This window comes from Primulina huaijiensis, chromosome 10 (assembly GCF_012295235.1).
Source record: "Primulina huaijiensis isolate GDHJ02 chromosome 10, ASM1229523v2, whole genome shotgun sequence".
NCBI classification, from domain to species: domain Eukaryota; kingdom Viridiplantae; phylum Streptophyta; class Magnoliopsida; order Lamiales; family Gesneriaceae; genus Primulina; species Primulina huaijiensis.
The window spans coordinates 15,234,448-15,253,738 of NC_133315.1; the positions used below are offsets into that span (position 1 = coordinate 15,234,448).

A 19,291-nucleotide genomic window follows, 5' to 3' on the forward strand; every position below is an offset into this window, starting at 1 on the left:
GGAACATAAAATGTCTTTTCAAATTTTAAAATAAAACAACTATCCAATATAAGACAGCAAGTCCCAATAGCTTCCACATGCGAAGACATCTTGTTTCTTGAATAGATGCTCCGCTCATTTTCTATTGGCTTCCTTAGGTTTTGCATACCATGCAAGGTATTTGTAACATGGATTGTAGAATTAGAATCAATCCACCATGTGTTATAAATCATATTAACCATATTAGATTCATAACAGACAAATGAAGTAGGAATACCTTTCTTTTCAAGCCAATCCTTAAATTTATTGCAATCTTTCTTCATGTGTCCCGTCTTTTTACAGAAGAAACACTTGGATTCTTTCTTAATGTCAGGTTGAGGTGGAATTATTCATTTCTCTTTTCCCTTGACTTTGGCTTGCTTCTTATACTTTTGTGTAGTCATAAATACATTATCACTCGTTTCCATTAACAACATTCCTTCCTCTTGAACACACATGGTAATTAATTCATTGATTGAACATTTATCTTTATGTGTGTTGTAGGAAATTTTGAAGGGTCCATATTGCTGTGGAAGAGTGCATAAAATTTAGTGCACAAGAAAAGTTTCAGACATTTCCATTTCAAGTATCTTGAGCCGAGCCGCTATGTCCCTCATTTTCATTATGTGCTCTCGCACACCTCTCACACTGGTGAGCGTTAATGAAGAGAATTCCATAATTAGGGTGCTTGCTAGTGCCTTATCTGAAGACTGAAATTGTTCATCAATAGCCTTCAGTAATTCTTAGACATTATTATGCTGGTCGACAGAACCACGCATGCCAGCAGAGATTTTGATCTTTGTGAAAATTACGCAGAGTCGATTAGATCGCTCCCATTTTTCATAAAGATCAACATCATCCGGAATGCTGTTTTCAGTAATAGCAGATGGTTCGTCTTTCCGTATAGCATAATCAATATCCATCCACCCTAATTGAAGAAGAATTCTTTATTTTCATATTTTATAGTTGTTGCCTTTTAGTTCGGGAATGTCACATTTCATATCAGAAAAACTCGCAGATTGCATAACTGCACAAAATATCATATGCTTAAAATTTTGAGACAATATCATGTTTTACCAATGTAATTCATGTTTTAAAATCTAGTGACATAAAATTTGCCTGTGGGCTAAAATTTTAATTCAATAAGATTTTTCTGTAACTTTATGATAAAACTATCAAAATGTATTTTCTTTAACTCCTGTGGGTAAATTAAGAAAAATATAATTTGATATTTTAACCTAATTAGTTATATAAATATAATAAAAATCCATGTGAGGTAATTTATTATTTTTATATAATTAATTACAATTGTTGTCCATTATGTGATCCAAATCCAATTAATGCATAATTTTCCATAATTAAGGATGTTGTGGCTATTTCTCAATTATTTAAAATTATACGATTCACGGGACAAAATTTTGGCTTTACTTTAATACTTTATATAATAATTATTTAATAACATAATCAACATTTTCCAAGAGTGCTCCCATGAAAGATATGTAGTGCTAAGGCCCTTTAAATATCTATCTCCTAGTATGAGCAACGTTCCTCAGGAAGACCAGTTGCTAGTCAAGGCAATTTAAACTGATCTATGAAGAACTCTCCCAGATCATGTTTTCTCATGTCATCTTATAATTATTATTCACTTTAATTATCCACATTTATGTGAATCTTTATAAGCCAAAAATTTTTATTAAATAACTTTATATTCACATTTTTACTTAATATGAACAAATACGTTCCTCATCAGTTTTTCTCTTCAATTAGAGTAGTGATAAAGTGAGGATCACATTTACGTGAAAATGTGGGCTCCTCATCAGTTTTTCTCTTTTATCAGAGTAGTGATAAAGTGAGAATTATTTGTTCATTTGTGAATATCTGAAATATTTTATTTTATTATATTCACATCTTACTAGATATGTTAATTTCAAATTATAAACAACTCAATATAATTTAATATGAACATAATGTGAATATTAATTTACCAAAATATTTTTCAATACAATTTGCATTTAAAAAACTTCAAAAAATAAATGCAAGTATAATATTAAATTTGCATGTACACATCAAACACTTATCCATAATATTTGACATTATATAAAACATGCAAAAATAATTTCTAAACATGTATTAGAAATTATGTCGAACTTGAAATTATTTTGAATGTGTACAAATTATTTAACCAAATGCTATATGTATACCGAATTATACATATAACTTGATAACACGTTAATAATTATTTATTTATTATTATTTTTTTTAAAAAAAATAATAAACAAAAATAAAATTACCGACAATTCTATGGATTGTCAAATGGTGTTTTGTGTAGGTCCTTCAACATTTATTATTATTATTATTTAAAAAAAATGTTAAAGTTTGAAATGAAAACAAATGACCGACACTTTATTTATCAACATTTCTTTAACATGGGCCATAATATTTATTTCAAATGGCATTTCACATGCTTTATCAGAATGAATCATTACTTCATCTTCTTCATGCAACATTTGCTACCAAGAAATTCATTTCAGAATTTTTCAGAAACTTTCATCCGAGAACTTCAAAGTACAATAGAGATGAAAATTCTCCGAAAATTCTTTCAGGTACATTTCTAATGATATCAAAACTTCTATTTTTTTACGTAAACTTTCAGAAGAAATTTTTATTATATCACTTATTTTCAGAAAACTAATTTTCAAGGTAGAGATATCACGGCTCTGATACCAAATGTTAGAAATTTTTCTCAAAATCATGTTTTTTACGTATATATGAACATGAAAAACAATATGCGGAAATAGATCGAGTATTACCTCTGGCCATTGAAAATTTTGATTTATCTGATTTTCTTCTCTGTTGATGCCTTCTAAGCACTCCACCTTCTCCATAGATGGTGTAAATGTTTCTTATGAGGTGTGTGCTTAGGGACCTCAATCGCTCTATTTATAGGCGTTTCTCATACCATTGATAAGTGTATCGGGAGCTGAGTTTCAAAAGGAGAATCATGTACGTATCTCAAGTTTCTAAAGTTGAGCACGTTTGTCAAAAGTTGTAGGTAATGACCGTCGCCATTTCTTACACGTCTTTCTTACTTCTGATTAATATGGGTCATTTTTTTCTTACACAATGGAGATGAAGAAATATGCAAGGCAGGTGACCAAAGACCGCATTTCGGAGATGATTTTCTCATCAGGGAATGCGGGGGATGCATCTCCACGGGATACTGTTTTGGAAGATAAAGTGCTGGATACTATGGTTAATCATAAAAGTTTTAGCCGCATTATTGAGAGGATTGTCCCGCAGCCAAAAGAGTCTGATTTGGTTGATACTTTTGATTTTGTGCATCTTAAATAAACATTTTTCAAAGGTACAAATTTTGTGGTTTGTTCTTTATTATTCTCCGATTTAAGCATTGTAACGAAAAATAAATAGACATTTGAAACTCTGGGTTATTCATTTTGTACATATAGATATAATACGCAAATATTACTAGATATAAGAGGAAAAAGGAAATTCTGTTGTCTTTGCACTGTTAATAATTGGAGATCTTAAGGTACAATGCCAACAATTTAAATTGATCTCTGTTCTTTCCAACCGATTTCATTTCGAAAGGTTATTGTGTTCATCTGGAAAATAAATGAGCTTGCCAGGCTGAGCTCGATGATACGAAGTTGGGATTCAACCAGCAATTTCAGATCGGCTCGAATAAAGATTTTGCTCAATATTTATTATTAATCGATGATATTGAGATGATCGAAAACATAAGAGGAACATACAATTTTCATTTTGAAGAGACCGAAACATGCAAGGAAGCATTTTTGCTGGTGGGCGTCGTACATTCTGAGTTGAGATATACATATTTTAACCGACAGATCGAACAGACTCGTTACTCTCCGCAGTTTGACAAAGTTATCATTTGGGCTGTTTGATCAAGCTGTTGATAGCACAGTGCGCTCGTAAACTTCATACGGTTGTAAACTAGAAGCAGGAGCCTCCACAGGTTGGCCTGCATCACCAAAGCACAAGTACTGGTTTAGAAACCTCTTGTTTACCAAACCTGTATGTCTGGGATTCGAATTTTCGTTCAGAACATTAGAGCTGATGTGTCTTGCAATCTCGTTCTCAATCTGGGTACCCTGTTGTGCGTCCAAAGAGCTTCGTGAGGACATGGATAATTTCGAGAAAGAACTAGAACGTGATCTGTGAGAGGCTATAAAATGTGGAATGGCCTGCATCGCATCATGGATCATCCCTGAAGCTAGTTTCTTCTTCGCAGTTGGACTTGGTTGACTACTCCTCACCGAAAGTGCTCGTTTGTTGTTAGGAAGTGGTGATGGTTTTGAAAATCTCTGCCTCAAAGGAACTGGAATTCCTTCTGAAGTGCTTACAGAATTTGTTCCATCTACCAATTTCTTCGGGGAGGTTTCTGAGGTTCTATTTCTTATATTCGGCCAATGAAGGAGGCGTTTTATCCGTCTTGACGCAAACTTCATAGAACCGGACTTATGGATTTTGGGAGAACTGTGAGTTTTCATGCTTGAGTCACATTGGCTATGATCAGTTGATAAAATGGTCGATCCTGCTGCAGAACGAATGGCTTCTGATGTACTCACTGCTCCCGTGCACAAGAAAATTTCAGTGTCATTGATCCTAAACGAAGTCCCTGGACTATTACCTATGCTTTGCTTCTTTATATGGGATGCAATAACTTTTCTAGTCGAACAGTCCTGAGAATCGAAAATTCCACCACCTGATATCACTTGCCTGGTTACCTGTTCAGACGATGCAGAACGAGCCCGTTTCTTGAGAATATTTAATGGATTCATCACATTTATATCACGGATGTGCTTATCGACAAAGCTGACAGACATGAGTAGTTTCACAATATCAGAATGAATGTTCCCTATGGTGGCTAAATGAAGCGCGGTTCTGCCATCGTTGTTTTTTGCATTGATGACTTCTTCAATATCGAAAATCTTCCCACTCAACAAATGTTTCATGAGCTCTATCTGGCGATCCAATATCTGAAAACTAGGTGTTTGAAAACCAGTAACAACAGCATGTAAGAATGTCTCTCCAGTACTGTTTCTGGCGTGGGTTGATGCTGGTGCTGCAAGAATTAGAGCTTCGACAACTGCTAGCTGGCCTCTGTGAGCAGCTACGTGCAATGCTGTATTGCCTCCATTGTCCATAGAGTCGATAAGTCCACATGTTATCGCGGTATCTTTGACAATCTGAAATACACAGAAGTTTGAGTGGCAACGGATGGATTCGAGTCAAGCCAGTGCATGTGTTCTCAAAAAAGACGAAAAGATCAAGAAACAAAGTGTGTGAAGAGATGAAATTAGAATTCTGACCTCAACCTGACCCTTGGCGGCTGCTGCATGTAAGATGGTTGCACCCTTATTGTCCCTATACGATGACGCATCATCGGAGCAATCACGGAGAAGCTCCTTCAGTAACCTCAGATTACCTCCTCTAGCTGCAGCATGAAGAGCTCTGTTCATTATCTCGAACTTATAAGCCAAAGGGACCTCCCCGGTCCAATCACTCGAGGTAATCCTCGGCGTGGCAGTAAAATCAAGAACCACCCTGAAAACCTCAGAATTCTTGCACCTCGCAGCCGCATACAGAATATCGGTGACTCCATATTCTCCTTCTCCGAACACCAGAAGAGGGTCCCTTTCGAGCAATTCTTGCACAAAACTCAAGTCCCCTGCAGAGGCAGCTGTGTACAGAAGCCATCCTCCATAACCATCCCCTATGAGTGAGTTTTTGCCTTTCTTGATCTCGCACTCCAATAGTAGCTTTCTTGCAACTTGTGATCGGCACTTGGCCACATCATGAAACTGCTCTTCGTCATCCCACACGGTTTCGAGACGGCGGATTCTGCGCAGGGAGGTCAGTTTTATAAGGTGATTGCCGTCGAGGCGGAGAAGCTCCCGTACCAAGTCGTAGTGTCCGTTGGCTGCTGCAAGATCTATTGGCGAAGCATACCACCATTGATCTCCAGTGCTCTCCCAACGAAGAGGGAAATACGTTGAGGCCGGCATCTGTGTTATCAAAATCTCTTTTGACTGGACTAAAACTTCTCAACTCGATCGTTCATGAAAATTCCATATCTGCAGGGAGAAAAGATCATTATGAAAAGTTAAAGAATTGCTGAGCAACAATAAAAAGTAACACATGGCGCCATGATTAACATGTCAACATTAGAAAGACAAGAAGATTGAATCCATTAGTTTCCCGCAAGCGTAGAAACATAAATTAAATCAAGAATCCATGGATTCGTTATACCCTTTCGGATGCGGACTGAGTAAGTGCAGAAGTATGGATACATGGACTTCATGAGGTGCACTCACTATTTTGAGAATGGGGATGTGCCTCTTTATATAGCTGTATTGTTGAAACATTTTTCATAACAGATGAATTTAATGTTGTGGTTTCAAAATAAAGGTTTTAATATAGTGTGCTGTGATGCATAAACAATATATCTTACATTTAACTATTTGTTAATGCAAGTTTAATTAGTCGAAAATCGCATTACATCTTTGATAATTTGATTCGTCATTAACTTTGGTATCTTGTGTGATTCATTGAAATATGATAGATCCTGCACTCAGACCTGAGCGTAAGATGAAACAATGATGTGTAATCATTTACTGTCTTGTCTTGAATAAACAAAATCGAGGAAGATAAAAACCCGAAAAAATGTTAAACCAAGGACAAAATTTTGATTAGAAATATAACTCTAGTCAAACAATCTAAAACATAAATGACATTGTTAGTCAGTCCAAAATCTAATAATTAATTAGTCCGTCTAAACAAACCTTCTCAATGGTATTTGCGTGAGATTTTTGTTGTGTTTTTCCCCCTTTTTTTAGGAGAAAAAAGACACATCAAAAGTCATAATTAAGCAGGCCAAAACAAGGTTCGACCACACTGTTGTTGTTGGCTACCAACTCGTTAATTTAGTTATCATTTCTTGACAAGTACCTTGATTTAATTACTCTGGGAAAAGCATTTTATAAAGTAGAATTATTAGAATATCGCACAGACTTAATCCAATTAACGTGAAATATAACTTTGGTCGAATATTTTTTCATTTATGGTATTCTTTTCGCAATTCAAACGCTAAATTTCAATTGTTTCTCTTCTCACATTAGTATCAGAATCGAATAAACGCCGTCGTCGAGTTATACTTTAATTTGAAAAATAATTTCATCGGGTAAACGAATCGATCTTTTGTTTATTGATTTCCATCCTTAATATTATTGATGTGTATCATGAATGGATAGATATCCTAGCTGTGATTGCATGTGCTGCCATATATGTGATCAAAAGCAGCTTTTGCTAACTTTATAAATAGTGCTTAAAAATAAAAGCTTGCATAGAAGGTTAGGGGGTGGAGTGGGGTGGGGTGGGTGGGGGTTTCTTTCATGTAAAAGCGTACCCACCAAGGGTTGCCTTTCATCCAAACTCACAGACACTTCACATGCAAGGAGATGACAGATGTGTAAAGGCAGGCCATGCACATTAATTTCCACCCTAAAGTGAATCTTGGCCGGCCGCCGAATTATCTCTTCACGATGCATATTTGGTGATCGATTGATTGTCAAGATAAGTTCGTCCATGTTTTGATATCATCGACGGTGAGAAAATTACAATCTTGGTTCTATGATCCGACATTTTCATTTTTAGTTCTGAAATTTTTTTGATTTCAGGTTTTAGTCTAATAAATTGGTCATTCATTTTGCTTTTAGTCGTTTATTACCGTAGAGCTAAGTGATATTAGAAAATGATGACGTTACAACATAAATTGTTGATGTGGCATTACAAATTGCTAAAGTGATACTGATTTTTCATATCTATAGACTCGAGAGCGTAATCAATATTTAAAATTAAGTTGACGAAAACTGATCTGGTGGATTAATTAGAATATTTTTATTGTTTTAATTTTTTTAAGAACAAATGACCATAATACTAAAAATATGTGAGATATTGAAATTAAATTCCACCCCGGAGTAGAATATAGTGATGCAACTTATGCTATGATTCAAGTTGCCCGAGTTGCAAATTGCAATAAAATTTGAAGGACCGATATTATTTTGAGCAAGTTTTTTTTATGTTCTTGAAATAGATTGACCCGATCCATATTTACAAATGAAAGTAATATTTTTGCCATAAAAAAAATTATTTTTCATAGATCGATCGGGTTGGAGATTCGTCTCAAAAAATTAATCGATAAAATTGTGTAATATATGTTTTTGTATATTATTTTAACTCATACATACCTATTTTAGTTGGGGCATTTTGTTTTATGTCAATGATGAACTTTATTTTGAAAAATAAACCTTTGCAGAGTAAATTTTTACTGGCATAATACTCTAATATTCAATTAATTTCTTTTTGGAAAGACTCTAATATTCAATTTGGATTCACATTGTTATACAGTAAAAGTTAATTAATTAATTATTTAACCATGTGCGTGGTTCTTTCCATGATTTGACGTGTATAATGGTGCTTTGCATATTTCGTAAACTCGTATTTATTTTCTACAAATACAAAATGTGATGGGTAAAAAACAAATAAAAAGAAATAGCGGAGAATTCTGCGGTACGGAGTCGGCTTCAAATCGTGTAGGATATACACTTTCCTTTAGACTTTATTTGCTCTCTGTTTTGTGCAAATAAATCAGAGAAAATATTCTGTAGGATAAGACGAAGAAACTAGAAGAAACAATGCACTTTGAATTTTCTAGACACAAGATACGTAAGAAAGTTTCTTGCAACAATACTCAATCCTTGTAGAAAGATTTTCTGCAGCAAACCTGACTCAAGTTAACTCCTTTTATAGACTTCAATAATTGATAAATTAAACATTGCAACTTTTCATATATGGCCTTTCAGAAAAGGTGTAAACAATTATTTTTGAAACTGTATTGTTTCAATACAAATACAACTTTTCATACACACCTTTTCAATATATATGAATATATCTAACAATCCCATGGCATTTTCTATATATTGAAATGCCTTCAAAGAATCACCGAATATTGTTGAGAATTCATGCATCAACAATGGTATCTTTCGATTGAACCATTATCTTAGTAAATGTTCTTTGTAGTTACTGAATACAAATAGATAGACAAGCTTTGAACCACCTGTATATAAGAATAACCACATAAACCAATACACACAAATTTAAAACTTTCCTTTGTCATAATCGATACATTAGGTCTTGTATCTCTATCCTTTCGTGAGTGTTTACAAAGTCTTGTCCATGAAACTTTGTGGATGCCCTAAATCCATCACCCATATAGGCAAGTACTTAATGCCCCTGCCATATGTGGCATTTAACAAGACTTGTTAAGAAAATTATACAACCTTTAACTACTGGCAGGATTACCAACACTACTCAACTTTTGGGATGACATCACAGTGTTCAAATCACTATAACAAAGTACTTTAAATCATTGAATTCAAGACCAGAAGATATATCTAACGTTGAATTGAGGTTTCCATTGTTAGTGATTTTATTGGTTGGACTTTAATCCCATCCCTTTTGATGTTCGCAATACCATTTCTCTGTTCAACCCTTTTGTCAAAGGATCTGCTAAATTTTCTTTTGATGGTACAAAATCAATTGTAATTATTCCACTTGTAATCAAGCTTCTTACTATACTATGTCTCAATCCAATGTGCCTTGATTTACCATTATACACTTCGCTGTAAGCTTTCGCTAGTGTAGAGGCACTATCACAATGAATAGATATTGGTGCCATTGGTTTGGGCCACATTGGAATTTCAAGAAGTAAATTTCGAAACCATTCGGCTTTCTTGCTAGTTGATGCTAAAGCTACGAATTCAGATGCCATGGTGGAGTCTGTAATACATGTTTGCTTCTTAGAACCCTAAGAAATTGCTCCTCCACCAAACATAAAGATCCAACCACTTGTGGATGAGTGGTCATCTTTGTTAGTTATCCAACTAGCATCTGAGTATCCTTCAAGAACAGAAGGATACCCACAATATCGTAGGTTATAGTCTTTTGTGCCTTCAAGATACCTAAGTATCCTAGTTATTCCTAACCAATGTTGCTTACTTGGATTGCTCGTGTACCTACTTAACACGCCAATAGCATAAGCTATATCAGGTCTTGTGCAAGTCATTGCATACATTAGACTCCCAACTACTTGAGCATACTCCAACTGGGATACTGAACCACTGTAGTTCTTTACATAATTGATCTTGGGATCTATAGGAGTTGAGGCAGGTTTGCATTCTAAATGATTGAACCTCTTGAGAATTTTCTCTATGTAATGAGATTGTGAGAGTTGAATTGATTCTCGATCCCTTACAATTGTTATTCCTAGGATAACATTTGCCTCACCTATGTCTTTCATTTCAAATTTGCTAGATAGCAATTCTTTGGTTTTAATAACTTGTTCTGAATCGGTGCCAAAAATTAGCATGTCATCTACATACAAGCATATAATGACACCTTTACCTTCGTTATACTTGCTGTAAACACATTTGTCTCATTCGTTTATCTTGAATCCATTAGCAGTAATAACACAATCAAATTTATGATGCTATTGTTTCGGTGCTTGTTTTAATCCATACAGAGATTTCACAAGTTTTCATACTTTTCCTTCTTGACCCTGTAGAATAAACCCTTCCGGTTGTTTCATGTATACTTCTTCTTCTAACTCACCATTTAGAAATGCTGTTTTTACATCAATTTGGTGAATTACCCATTTTTGGGTCGAAGCTAAAGCAATAAGTAATCGAATTGTAGTTATTCTAGCTATCGGTGAATAAGTATCAAAATAATCCAAGCCGTGTTTTTGAGTAAAACCTTTGGCTACTAATCTGGCTTTAAACTTGTTTATTGTTCCATCCATTTTCATCTTCTTTTTGAAGATCCATTTACAATCAATAGGTTTGGAACCAGGTGGTAAATCCACTAATTTCCAAGTTTTATTAGCCATAATTGAATCCATCTCATCATTTATTGCTTCTTTCCAAAACGAGGCATCTTGAGAATTTATTGCCTCATCAAATGTTTTGGGATCACTTTCGGTAATAAAACAATAAGGTATTTTGTTACTTAGTTCTTGTCTTGTTCCTTCAATAAGATAAGTTACAAAATCTGAGCCAAATGACTTAGTTCTCTTGGCTCTTTTGCTCTTTCTTAACTCAATAATCTCTTCTTTGTCATTTGAAGTTTTTAATGTTGTGAAGTCTTGTTTTATTTTATCATAGACTTCCTTGTACATTGAGGAGAACCTAGACTCTTCATAAATGGCATCTCTTGATTCAATTATAGTATTAACTAAAATTAAATCATGAGTTTCTACAACAATAAATCTATAGGCATTGTTATTTTGTGCATATCCCAAAAATGTGCATTCAGCACCTCTTTCTCCCAACTTTCTTTTCTTTGGTTCAAGAAGCTTCACTACAGCTCTACAGCCCCAAACTCTCAAATATTTTATGTTTGGTTTTTTATTGAACCAAAATTCATATGGGGTGATAGAATTTCTTTTAGTAGGAACTCTATTTAGAATATAACAAGCAGTTAAAACTGCTTCTCCCCAATATCCTTGACTTAATTTTGAGTTTGACAACATGGCAATAACAAATACGATTAACACTCTATTTTTCCTTTCAGCCACACCATTTTGTTGTGGCGTATACGGAGCAGTTACTTCATGTTTAATACCACTAGTTTCAAAGAAATTGTTTTGATAGTATTCACCTCCTCTATCTGTTCTAAGACATTTTATTCTAGATTCACAAAATAACTCAATTTCAGCCTTAAATATTTTAAATTTCTCAATTACTTCATCCTTAGTATGTAATAAATATACATAGCAAAATCTACTATAGTCGTCAATAAAAGTAGCAAAGTATTTTTTGCCTCCAAAAGTTGGTGTACCATGTAAATCACAAATGTCACTGTGTATCAGTTCTAATTTTGAAGTTTTTCTGTCTATTTTAGGAAATGACTGTCTAGATATTTTTGTGAGCATGCAAGTCTTACATTTTCCAGCATCTTGTTTAATCCATGGCAACAAATCAAGTTTTATCATTTGATCAATTCTTTTATAATTCATATGCCCTAATCTTTTATGCCATAATGTAAAAGACGACTCAATAAAGTACACAAAAGAAGACATATCCTTATTTTTGTTTATCGGCATGACATTTAATTTGAACATGCCATTACAAAAGTAACCCTTTCCAACAAAAGTTCCTCTCGGAAAAGTTCCTCTCTTGCTAAGGACAAACTTATCAGCTTCAAATACAAATTTGAAACCAAACTTGTTAAGCATACTACCACTAACAAGATTATTTCTTACTTCTGGTGTCGGCAATGGGTGGGCCAATAGATGGCAAGACCATATTCATAACGGTTGGTGGAGAAACGTTTTAAAAACGTGGGATGCAAATGTTGGCTTATAATTGTGAAAATAAGGCGCATGGATTTCAGACGGAAATTTCAGAAGACGCGTTTTATACACGTCTTCACACTGACAGGGGCTCTATAAATAGAGCTCCCCTCTTCATTCTCAAATCATCCCTTCTTCGAGTTTTCTCTCATCTTATATAGTCTATAATATTTGTGAGGTGTTTGTTCTCCTGTATTAAGAGAGTGTGTGTTCTCTTTAGAAACACAGTGATTGAGTTGTACACCACAAAATATTATAGTGGAATTCTTTTAATCTTGCCCGTGGTTTTTACTCTAATAATTTTTAGGGGTTTTCCACGTAAATCTCGGTGTCCAGTTTATTCTTTATTTTCGGATTTATTATCTCAAATTCTGTACATGGGACCAACATCTGGTACATACAATACGTTAGTCAAAGTTACAACATGTCCAGAAGTAAATTTTAAATCTACTTCTCATGTACCTAAGATAGAAGTAGTAGATGCATTTCCCATATATACCACTGCATTGGGATCATTCATGACTTTTAAGTTCTTGAATAATTCCTTGTTTTTACACACATGTTTGGTATCTCCGGTATCAACCCACCAAGAAAAGTCTTCCTCCACCATGTTCAATTCAGAAATCATGGCTACCATGCTATGTGTAACTTCTTTTGGTGCTTTACCCTCGTTAGTGTTTTACCCTCGTTAGTTTTCTTTTTCAAAAGGCGACACTCAAACTTGTAGTGCCCTTCTTTGTTGAAGTGATAACACTTGCCTTTTCTCCTCTTTTTTTCAAGTTGATCTTCTTTAGACTGATTTGCCCTCTTTCCCTTGTTGAACTTATTGGTTTGTCCAGATTCCACCACATGCACCTTGCTTGATGCATCTTTGTATTTTGACTCTTGCATAACCTGAGAATTGTTTTTCTCTTGCACACGAAATTTTTATTCTATTCGAAGAGAGTTAGCAAGGGCCTCAAGAGAAATATCTTCCTTTTTATGTTTGAGATCCTTTTAAAATCTTTCCAAGATGGAGGAAGTTTATCTATGATAGAACTGACAACTATGGTTTCATCCATGTGTAAATTGTGTTGGATAAATCTATTAAGCATTTTCTCTACTTCTGAAAATTGTTCCATGACAGGCCATGAATCTATCATTTTGAAATTCAGAAAAGTAGAGACAAGAAATTTCTTACTTGAAGAGTCCTCTTGCATGTATCTTGCCTCTACTTTGTCCCATAACTCTTTAGCGGTGGGTATCAGATGATAGACGTCAAATAAACTATCACACATGGCGTTGAGTATATGTCCCCTGCAAATTTCGTCGTCATTCTCCCATTTTTGACGGTTCCTGATTTCTTCAATTGTTTCTCCATCAGCGTCTGTAGGTTTGGGAGTACTGAGAACATATGCTATCTTTAAAGCCACCAACAGGAAGTGAACTCTTTTCTGCCATCGTATGAATTGCCCACCATCAATACGTTCCAACTTCACGATATTTGTAGCCAAATCCTTGATCGAACTTGCCATTATTTCGAAACGTAAAGCCTAAAGATTGTTGGGTAAAAAACAAATAAAAAGAAATAGCGGAGAATTCTGCGGTACGGAGTCGGCTTCAAATCGTGTAGGATCTACACTTTCCTTTAGGCTTTATTTGCTCTCTGTTTTGTGCAAATAAATCAGAGCAAATATCCTGTAGGATAAGATGAAGAAACTAGAAGAAATAATGCACTTTGAATTTTCTAGACACAAGATACGTAAGAAAGTTTCTTGCAACAATACTCAATCCTTGTAGAAAGATTTTCTGCAGCAAACCTGACTCAAGTTAACTCCTTTTATAGACTTCAATAATTGATAAATTAAACATTGCAACTTTTCATATATGACCTTTCAGAAAAGGTGTAAACAATTACTTTTGAAACTGTATTGTTTCTGTAACGTCTCCCGTTTTAAAAGTGCGGAATATTTTTTTTTTTAAAAAAGCTCGCAATTACAAAATGACATTTAAAATAATCGTATTTATTTGCCAATAAAAGTAGTGCAATTTAAAAATAACTAACGTCATCCAAAATCAACGTAAACATAATCGTGTAAAAATCGTAATAGCATCAACATATAAAATGTGTAACTCCTCTCAAAACACATGAATCAATATGCGGAAAAATAATGGTCCTCGGGTCGTGTCACGAAATCCATAGTAATATTCTCCCATTTCCACTCGGGAATAGGGAGTGGTCTCAGCTTCCCTGCAGGTCTCTGATGTTCTGCCTTAACCTGCTGACAAGTCAAACACTCGGAGACAAAGCGCAGAATATCTCGCTTCATGCCCGGCCACCAATAAAGAGTCTGTAAATCCTTATACATCTTCGTACTCCCTGGATGGATGGAGTACGGGGTGCTGTGGGCCTCACTCAAGATATCTGCTCGGAGGGAATCACTGTCAGGAACCCATAGGCGGTCCCTATATCTGACTATGCCGTCCACAACTGCATACAGTCTCTGGCCCTTAGCCTCGTCCCTCTGTCTCCACTTCTGTAACTGCTCATCCAAAGTCTGCCCCGCTCGAATTCTGTCTCTCAGAGTCGGCTGTACTGTCAGAGTAGCAAGATTCGGGGCCTCGCCCCTGGCATAAACTACAAGCTCAAATCTCTGAATCTCAGCCTGTAGCGGTCTCTGCACTGACAGATGGCCAATCACTGCGTGCTTCCTGCTCAGAGCGTCTGCGACTACATTAGCTTTACCCGGATGGTAGCTAATGTCACAATCATAATCCTTCACCAGCTCAAGCCACCTCCTCTGTCGCATGTTTAGTTCTTTCTGTGTGAAGAAGTACCTCAGGCTTTTATGATCTTTGAAAATTCTGCACTTCTCCCCGTACAGATAGTGTCTCCAGATCTTCAGGGCAAATACCACTGCTGCTAGCTCGAGGTCATGAGTCGGATAATTCTTTTCATGAACCTTTAGCTGTCTGGACGCATAGGCTATCACTCTGTCCTGCTGCATCAGAACTGCGCCCAAACCAAGCTTCGATGCATCTGTATATACCACAAACTCTCCCTGCCCTGATGGCATAGCTAGCAATGGCGCTGTGGTCAAGGCCTGCTTCAGTCTGTCGAAACTCTCCTGACACTCAGATCCCCAAATAAACTTGGCGTTCTTCTTCGTCAAAGCGGTCATGGGCACTGCAATAGAAGAGAAGCCCTGGATAAACTTTCTGTAATAACCTGCCAATCCCAAGAAACTGTGGATCTCTGTCACGCTCTTCGGAACTGGCCAATCTCTGACTGCTTCTACCTTGCTCGGATCGACCTCTATGCCATCCTGAGATACGATGTGGCCCAAGAATGCCACTCTGTCAAGCCAGAACTCACACTTGCTGAGCTTGGCATACAGTCGTCTATCTTGTAGAGTCTGCAATACTGTTCTCAGATGATGACTGTGCTCCTCCCTGCTCTTCGAATAGATCAGTATATCGTCAATGAAGACTATGACGAACTGATCCAAGAATGGCTGAAACACGCGATTCATGAGATCCATGAAGATCGCTGGCGCGTTCGTCAAACCGAAGGGCATCACCAAGAACTCATAGTGCCCATAACGCGTCCGAAAAACTGTCTTATGCACATCTGACTCTCTCACCTTCAGCTGATGATATCCGGATCGAAGGTCTACCTTAGAGAATATTGATGCTCCCTGAAGTTGATCAAACAAGTCTTCGATCCTAGGCAACGGATATTTATTCTTAATTGTAACTCTGTTCAGCTCTCGGTAGTCAATGCACAGACGCATGCTGCCATCCTTCTTCTTAACAAAAAGAACTGGTGCGCCCCAAGGAGAAACACTAGGGCGGATGAAACCCTTATCCAGCAGATCCTGAACTTGTTCCTTAAGCTCCTTCATTTCTGCAGGCGCTAATCGGTAGGGTGCCTTAGATATCGGCACTGTCCCTGGCATGAGCTCAATAGAGAACTCCACCTCTCTGTCTGGTGGAATTCCTGAAACATCGTCAGGGAACACACTGGAGAACTCGCTGACCACATCTATATCCTCCAGCCTCTGGCTGACTGGCTCTGCCACTGATATGATGCTGGCTAAGAACGCCTGGCAGCCTCTCTTAATAAGCTTCCTCGCACACATACAGGAAATGACGTGTGGGAACTGCTGATGTTTAGTTGCCTCAAATACAAATGGCTTCCCACTGGGAGGTTTGACAGACACTGACCTCTGGTGAAAATCTATGACTGCCCCATGAGAAGCGAGCCAGTCCATGCCCAGTATGATATCAAATTCTGGCAGCGGTAGTACAATCAGATCTGCCTGTACTGCCTTCTGCTGCAATATGAGCTCCAATCCTCTCACTATCCGGGATGTGAACATCTGATCCCCAGATGGAATCGATACTTTGAATCCTGAATCCTTCGCTACTGGTGCTATCCCTAGTCGCTTCACGAAAGATTCGGATATAAACGAATGCGTAGCCCCTGAGTCTAGCAATGCATGCGTGGCTACACCTGCAATATATATCCTCTCTGTGACAAAACATACCATCAAATCTAATAATGTTGAACTTAAGGAATTCCTTATCGATAGTTAACTCAAAATCCTCAAAATATCACTGACTTAACCCAATTATAAACCTCCAAAAGTTCAAAATTCAACCTCAGAAAAATCATAAATTGCAAATTAACCCCTTTAAAGTTTTGAAATTTGCATTTTTGTCCTTAATTTACCCATTATAACAATTTGGTCCCTAAAATTTTCTGATCAAACAATTAAATTCATAATTCCAAGTAGGTAGAGCATGCATCCTAATTTCTTCTACGTTATCGATCCCAATAATTTAATCATCAAACAAGCATTAAACCCACGCAATCATGCGAAATTAAAATCTTAAAAAAAATGGTTACCGGTAATCAGTGTCGCGTCTGGCGCTGCCTCCGCCTCCTCGGCATGCATTACATAAGCCCTGCCGGTAGTGGAACCATTGTTCTGAGGGCAATCTGCAGCCTTGTGCCCCTCCTGCTTGCATATGAAGCATCTGTAGGTGCCCCACATGCATTTGCCATAATGATATTTGTTGCATTGCTTGCAAGGCGGGCCTCCCTCCTACCTAGGAACCCCTGGTGCCTGGGGTGGCCTCTTCTGTCCTGGCCCCCTGTGCTGACCCTGGGACTTCTGCTGTCCCTGCTGTCTGGATGGCCCGGTAAACTGTTTTTTCTGTGGTTGTGCACTGGACTGGGCCTGATGCCGCTTCCGCTGCATCTCAAAATCTATATCTCGCAATGCCTGCTCTGCCTGAAAAGCACAGGCAATGGCCTCATCATAACTCGCCGGTCTCATCAGCATAACGTCTCGGCGGAGGGTAGGTCTCAGTCCATCTAGGAAATGCCTCAGCTTCTGGGTGGCATCCCCTGCTATCATGGGCACGAAGTGGCAGCCCTGTCAAACTTGCGGATGAACTCCGCCACTGATAATTCCCCCTGCTGGAGGCTCATGAACTCTCTCGTCAGGCGGCCCCTGACGTCAACTGGGAAATACTTCCCGAAAAACATCTCCCTGAATCTGGCCCATGTAAGAGTAGCCGCATCCACAGCATGTGCGGCTCCCTCCCACCAAAGGGACGCATCATCCCTCAGCATATAGATGGCGCACCTGGCCCGGTCGCCATCCCTCATCTCTAGATAATCAAAGTGCAACTCCAGCGACCTAATCCATCCCTCTGCAACAAATGGATCAGTAGTACCCCCGAACTCCTTCGGGTTGAGCCTACGGAACTGCTCAAAGATATCAGTCTGATGTCTAGGAACCTGCTGTACCTGCTCCAAAAGTCTAGCCATACCCTCGAGGACTCGGGTAGCTGGGTCCCCTGGCGGTGGTGGTGGAGGACCCCTGCCAACCTCAGGAATATCATCCACTCTGACCATCCTGGGTTCTCGTCTGGGAGGCATATCTGAATACAGTTCAATTAAAACGTAACCCATCATGCATTTAATCTAGTTTTGAAATTAATGGACCTTACAGTGTAAAAACAGCATAAGCAGTAAATCATCATGAAGCGTAAATCATGAAATCATGCAGGTGATAAAAATAAATCATTTAAAATATTTAAATCCTAAAAGCTTACAGACTTGAGGCTTTGAAGACTGAGCTGCAGAAGCTGGCGGTGGCACAACCCTATACAGGACCCTTGCTCCTGATCCATGCATAATATCATGAAAAATGGATACAAATTTTTGACTGCTACTTAGTATCGGCAACAGGTCTGAAAAAGTATCTAAAAATATAAAATTTAGCTATTTGTACCCTGTCGAAGTAAGGAACCATGGCATATATGTTTGGAATAGATTCCATTTTGAGAGAGTTGAAAAAGCACTATCTCGTTGAAAGGTTCTATACATCTGCCCTTTCTCAACGCATTTCTTTAGACAAAGACTCTGTTTTTTCCTCTTTTCGGATGGTAAATATTTCTCAGAACAGGGAGTATGAATCAAACCCATGTTTGAATTGAGATACTGATGCAAGTTCTTCCCTTCTGAATCAGATAGATTCATATCTGAAAGAGGTTGACAATAAGTTCTTTCAAAATTTACTATTTGTCCCTCTGTTAGAGGTGTTCCAGAAATGTCTGCGATCGAGTAAATAGTTCTACGAACGAATGGATCGTATCGACTTGGAAAATGGAAAGATTTGTACAAATTATACGTTTCGTCACCACTTTGTGGAAAATCGTTAGGTATTAATATGTTAGATACCTGTGACTCGATTGGTGAAATAGTATCTCTCCCCCCAAAAACATGTTCTTTTTTACCGACGCACAAAGAAAATATTTTGTTGC

At 37.3% G+C, this 19,291-nt stretch overlaps 1 protein-coding gene across 2 annotated transcripts; it reads right to left on the reverse strand.

Moving 5' to 3' along the window:
• Positions 1 to 3,716: 3,716 nt before the first annotated feature.
• LOC140986380 (uncharacterized) lies at positions 3,717 to 6,469 on the reverse strand. 2 transcript variants are annotated; one of them, XM_073454599.1, is made up of 3 exons: positions 6,313 to 6,469; positions 5,373 to 6,137; positions 3,717 to 5,249 (listed from the first exon to the last, which is right to left on the reverse strand). In XM_073454599.1, the coding sequence occupies exons 2-3, from the start codon at positions 6,066 to 6,068 to the stop codon at positions 3,945 to 3,947; spliced, it is 2,001 nt and encodes a 666-aa protein (XP_073310700.1). In that variant the 5' UTR covers positions 6,069 to 6,137; positions 6,313 to 6,469; the 3' UTR covers positions 3,717 to 3,944. The 2 variants fall into 2 exon arrangements, with proteins under 2 accessions (XP_073310700.1, XP_073310701.1); XM_073454600.1 differs by having other exon boundaries at positions 6,209 to 6,442.
• Positions 6,470 to 19,291: the final 12,822 nt, after the last annotated feature.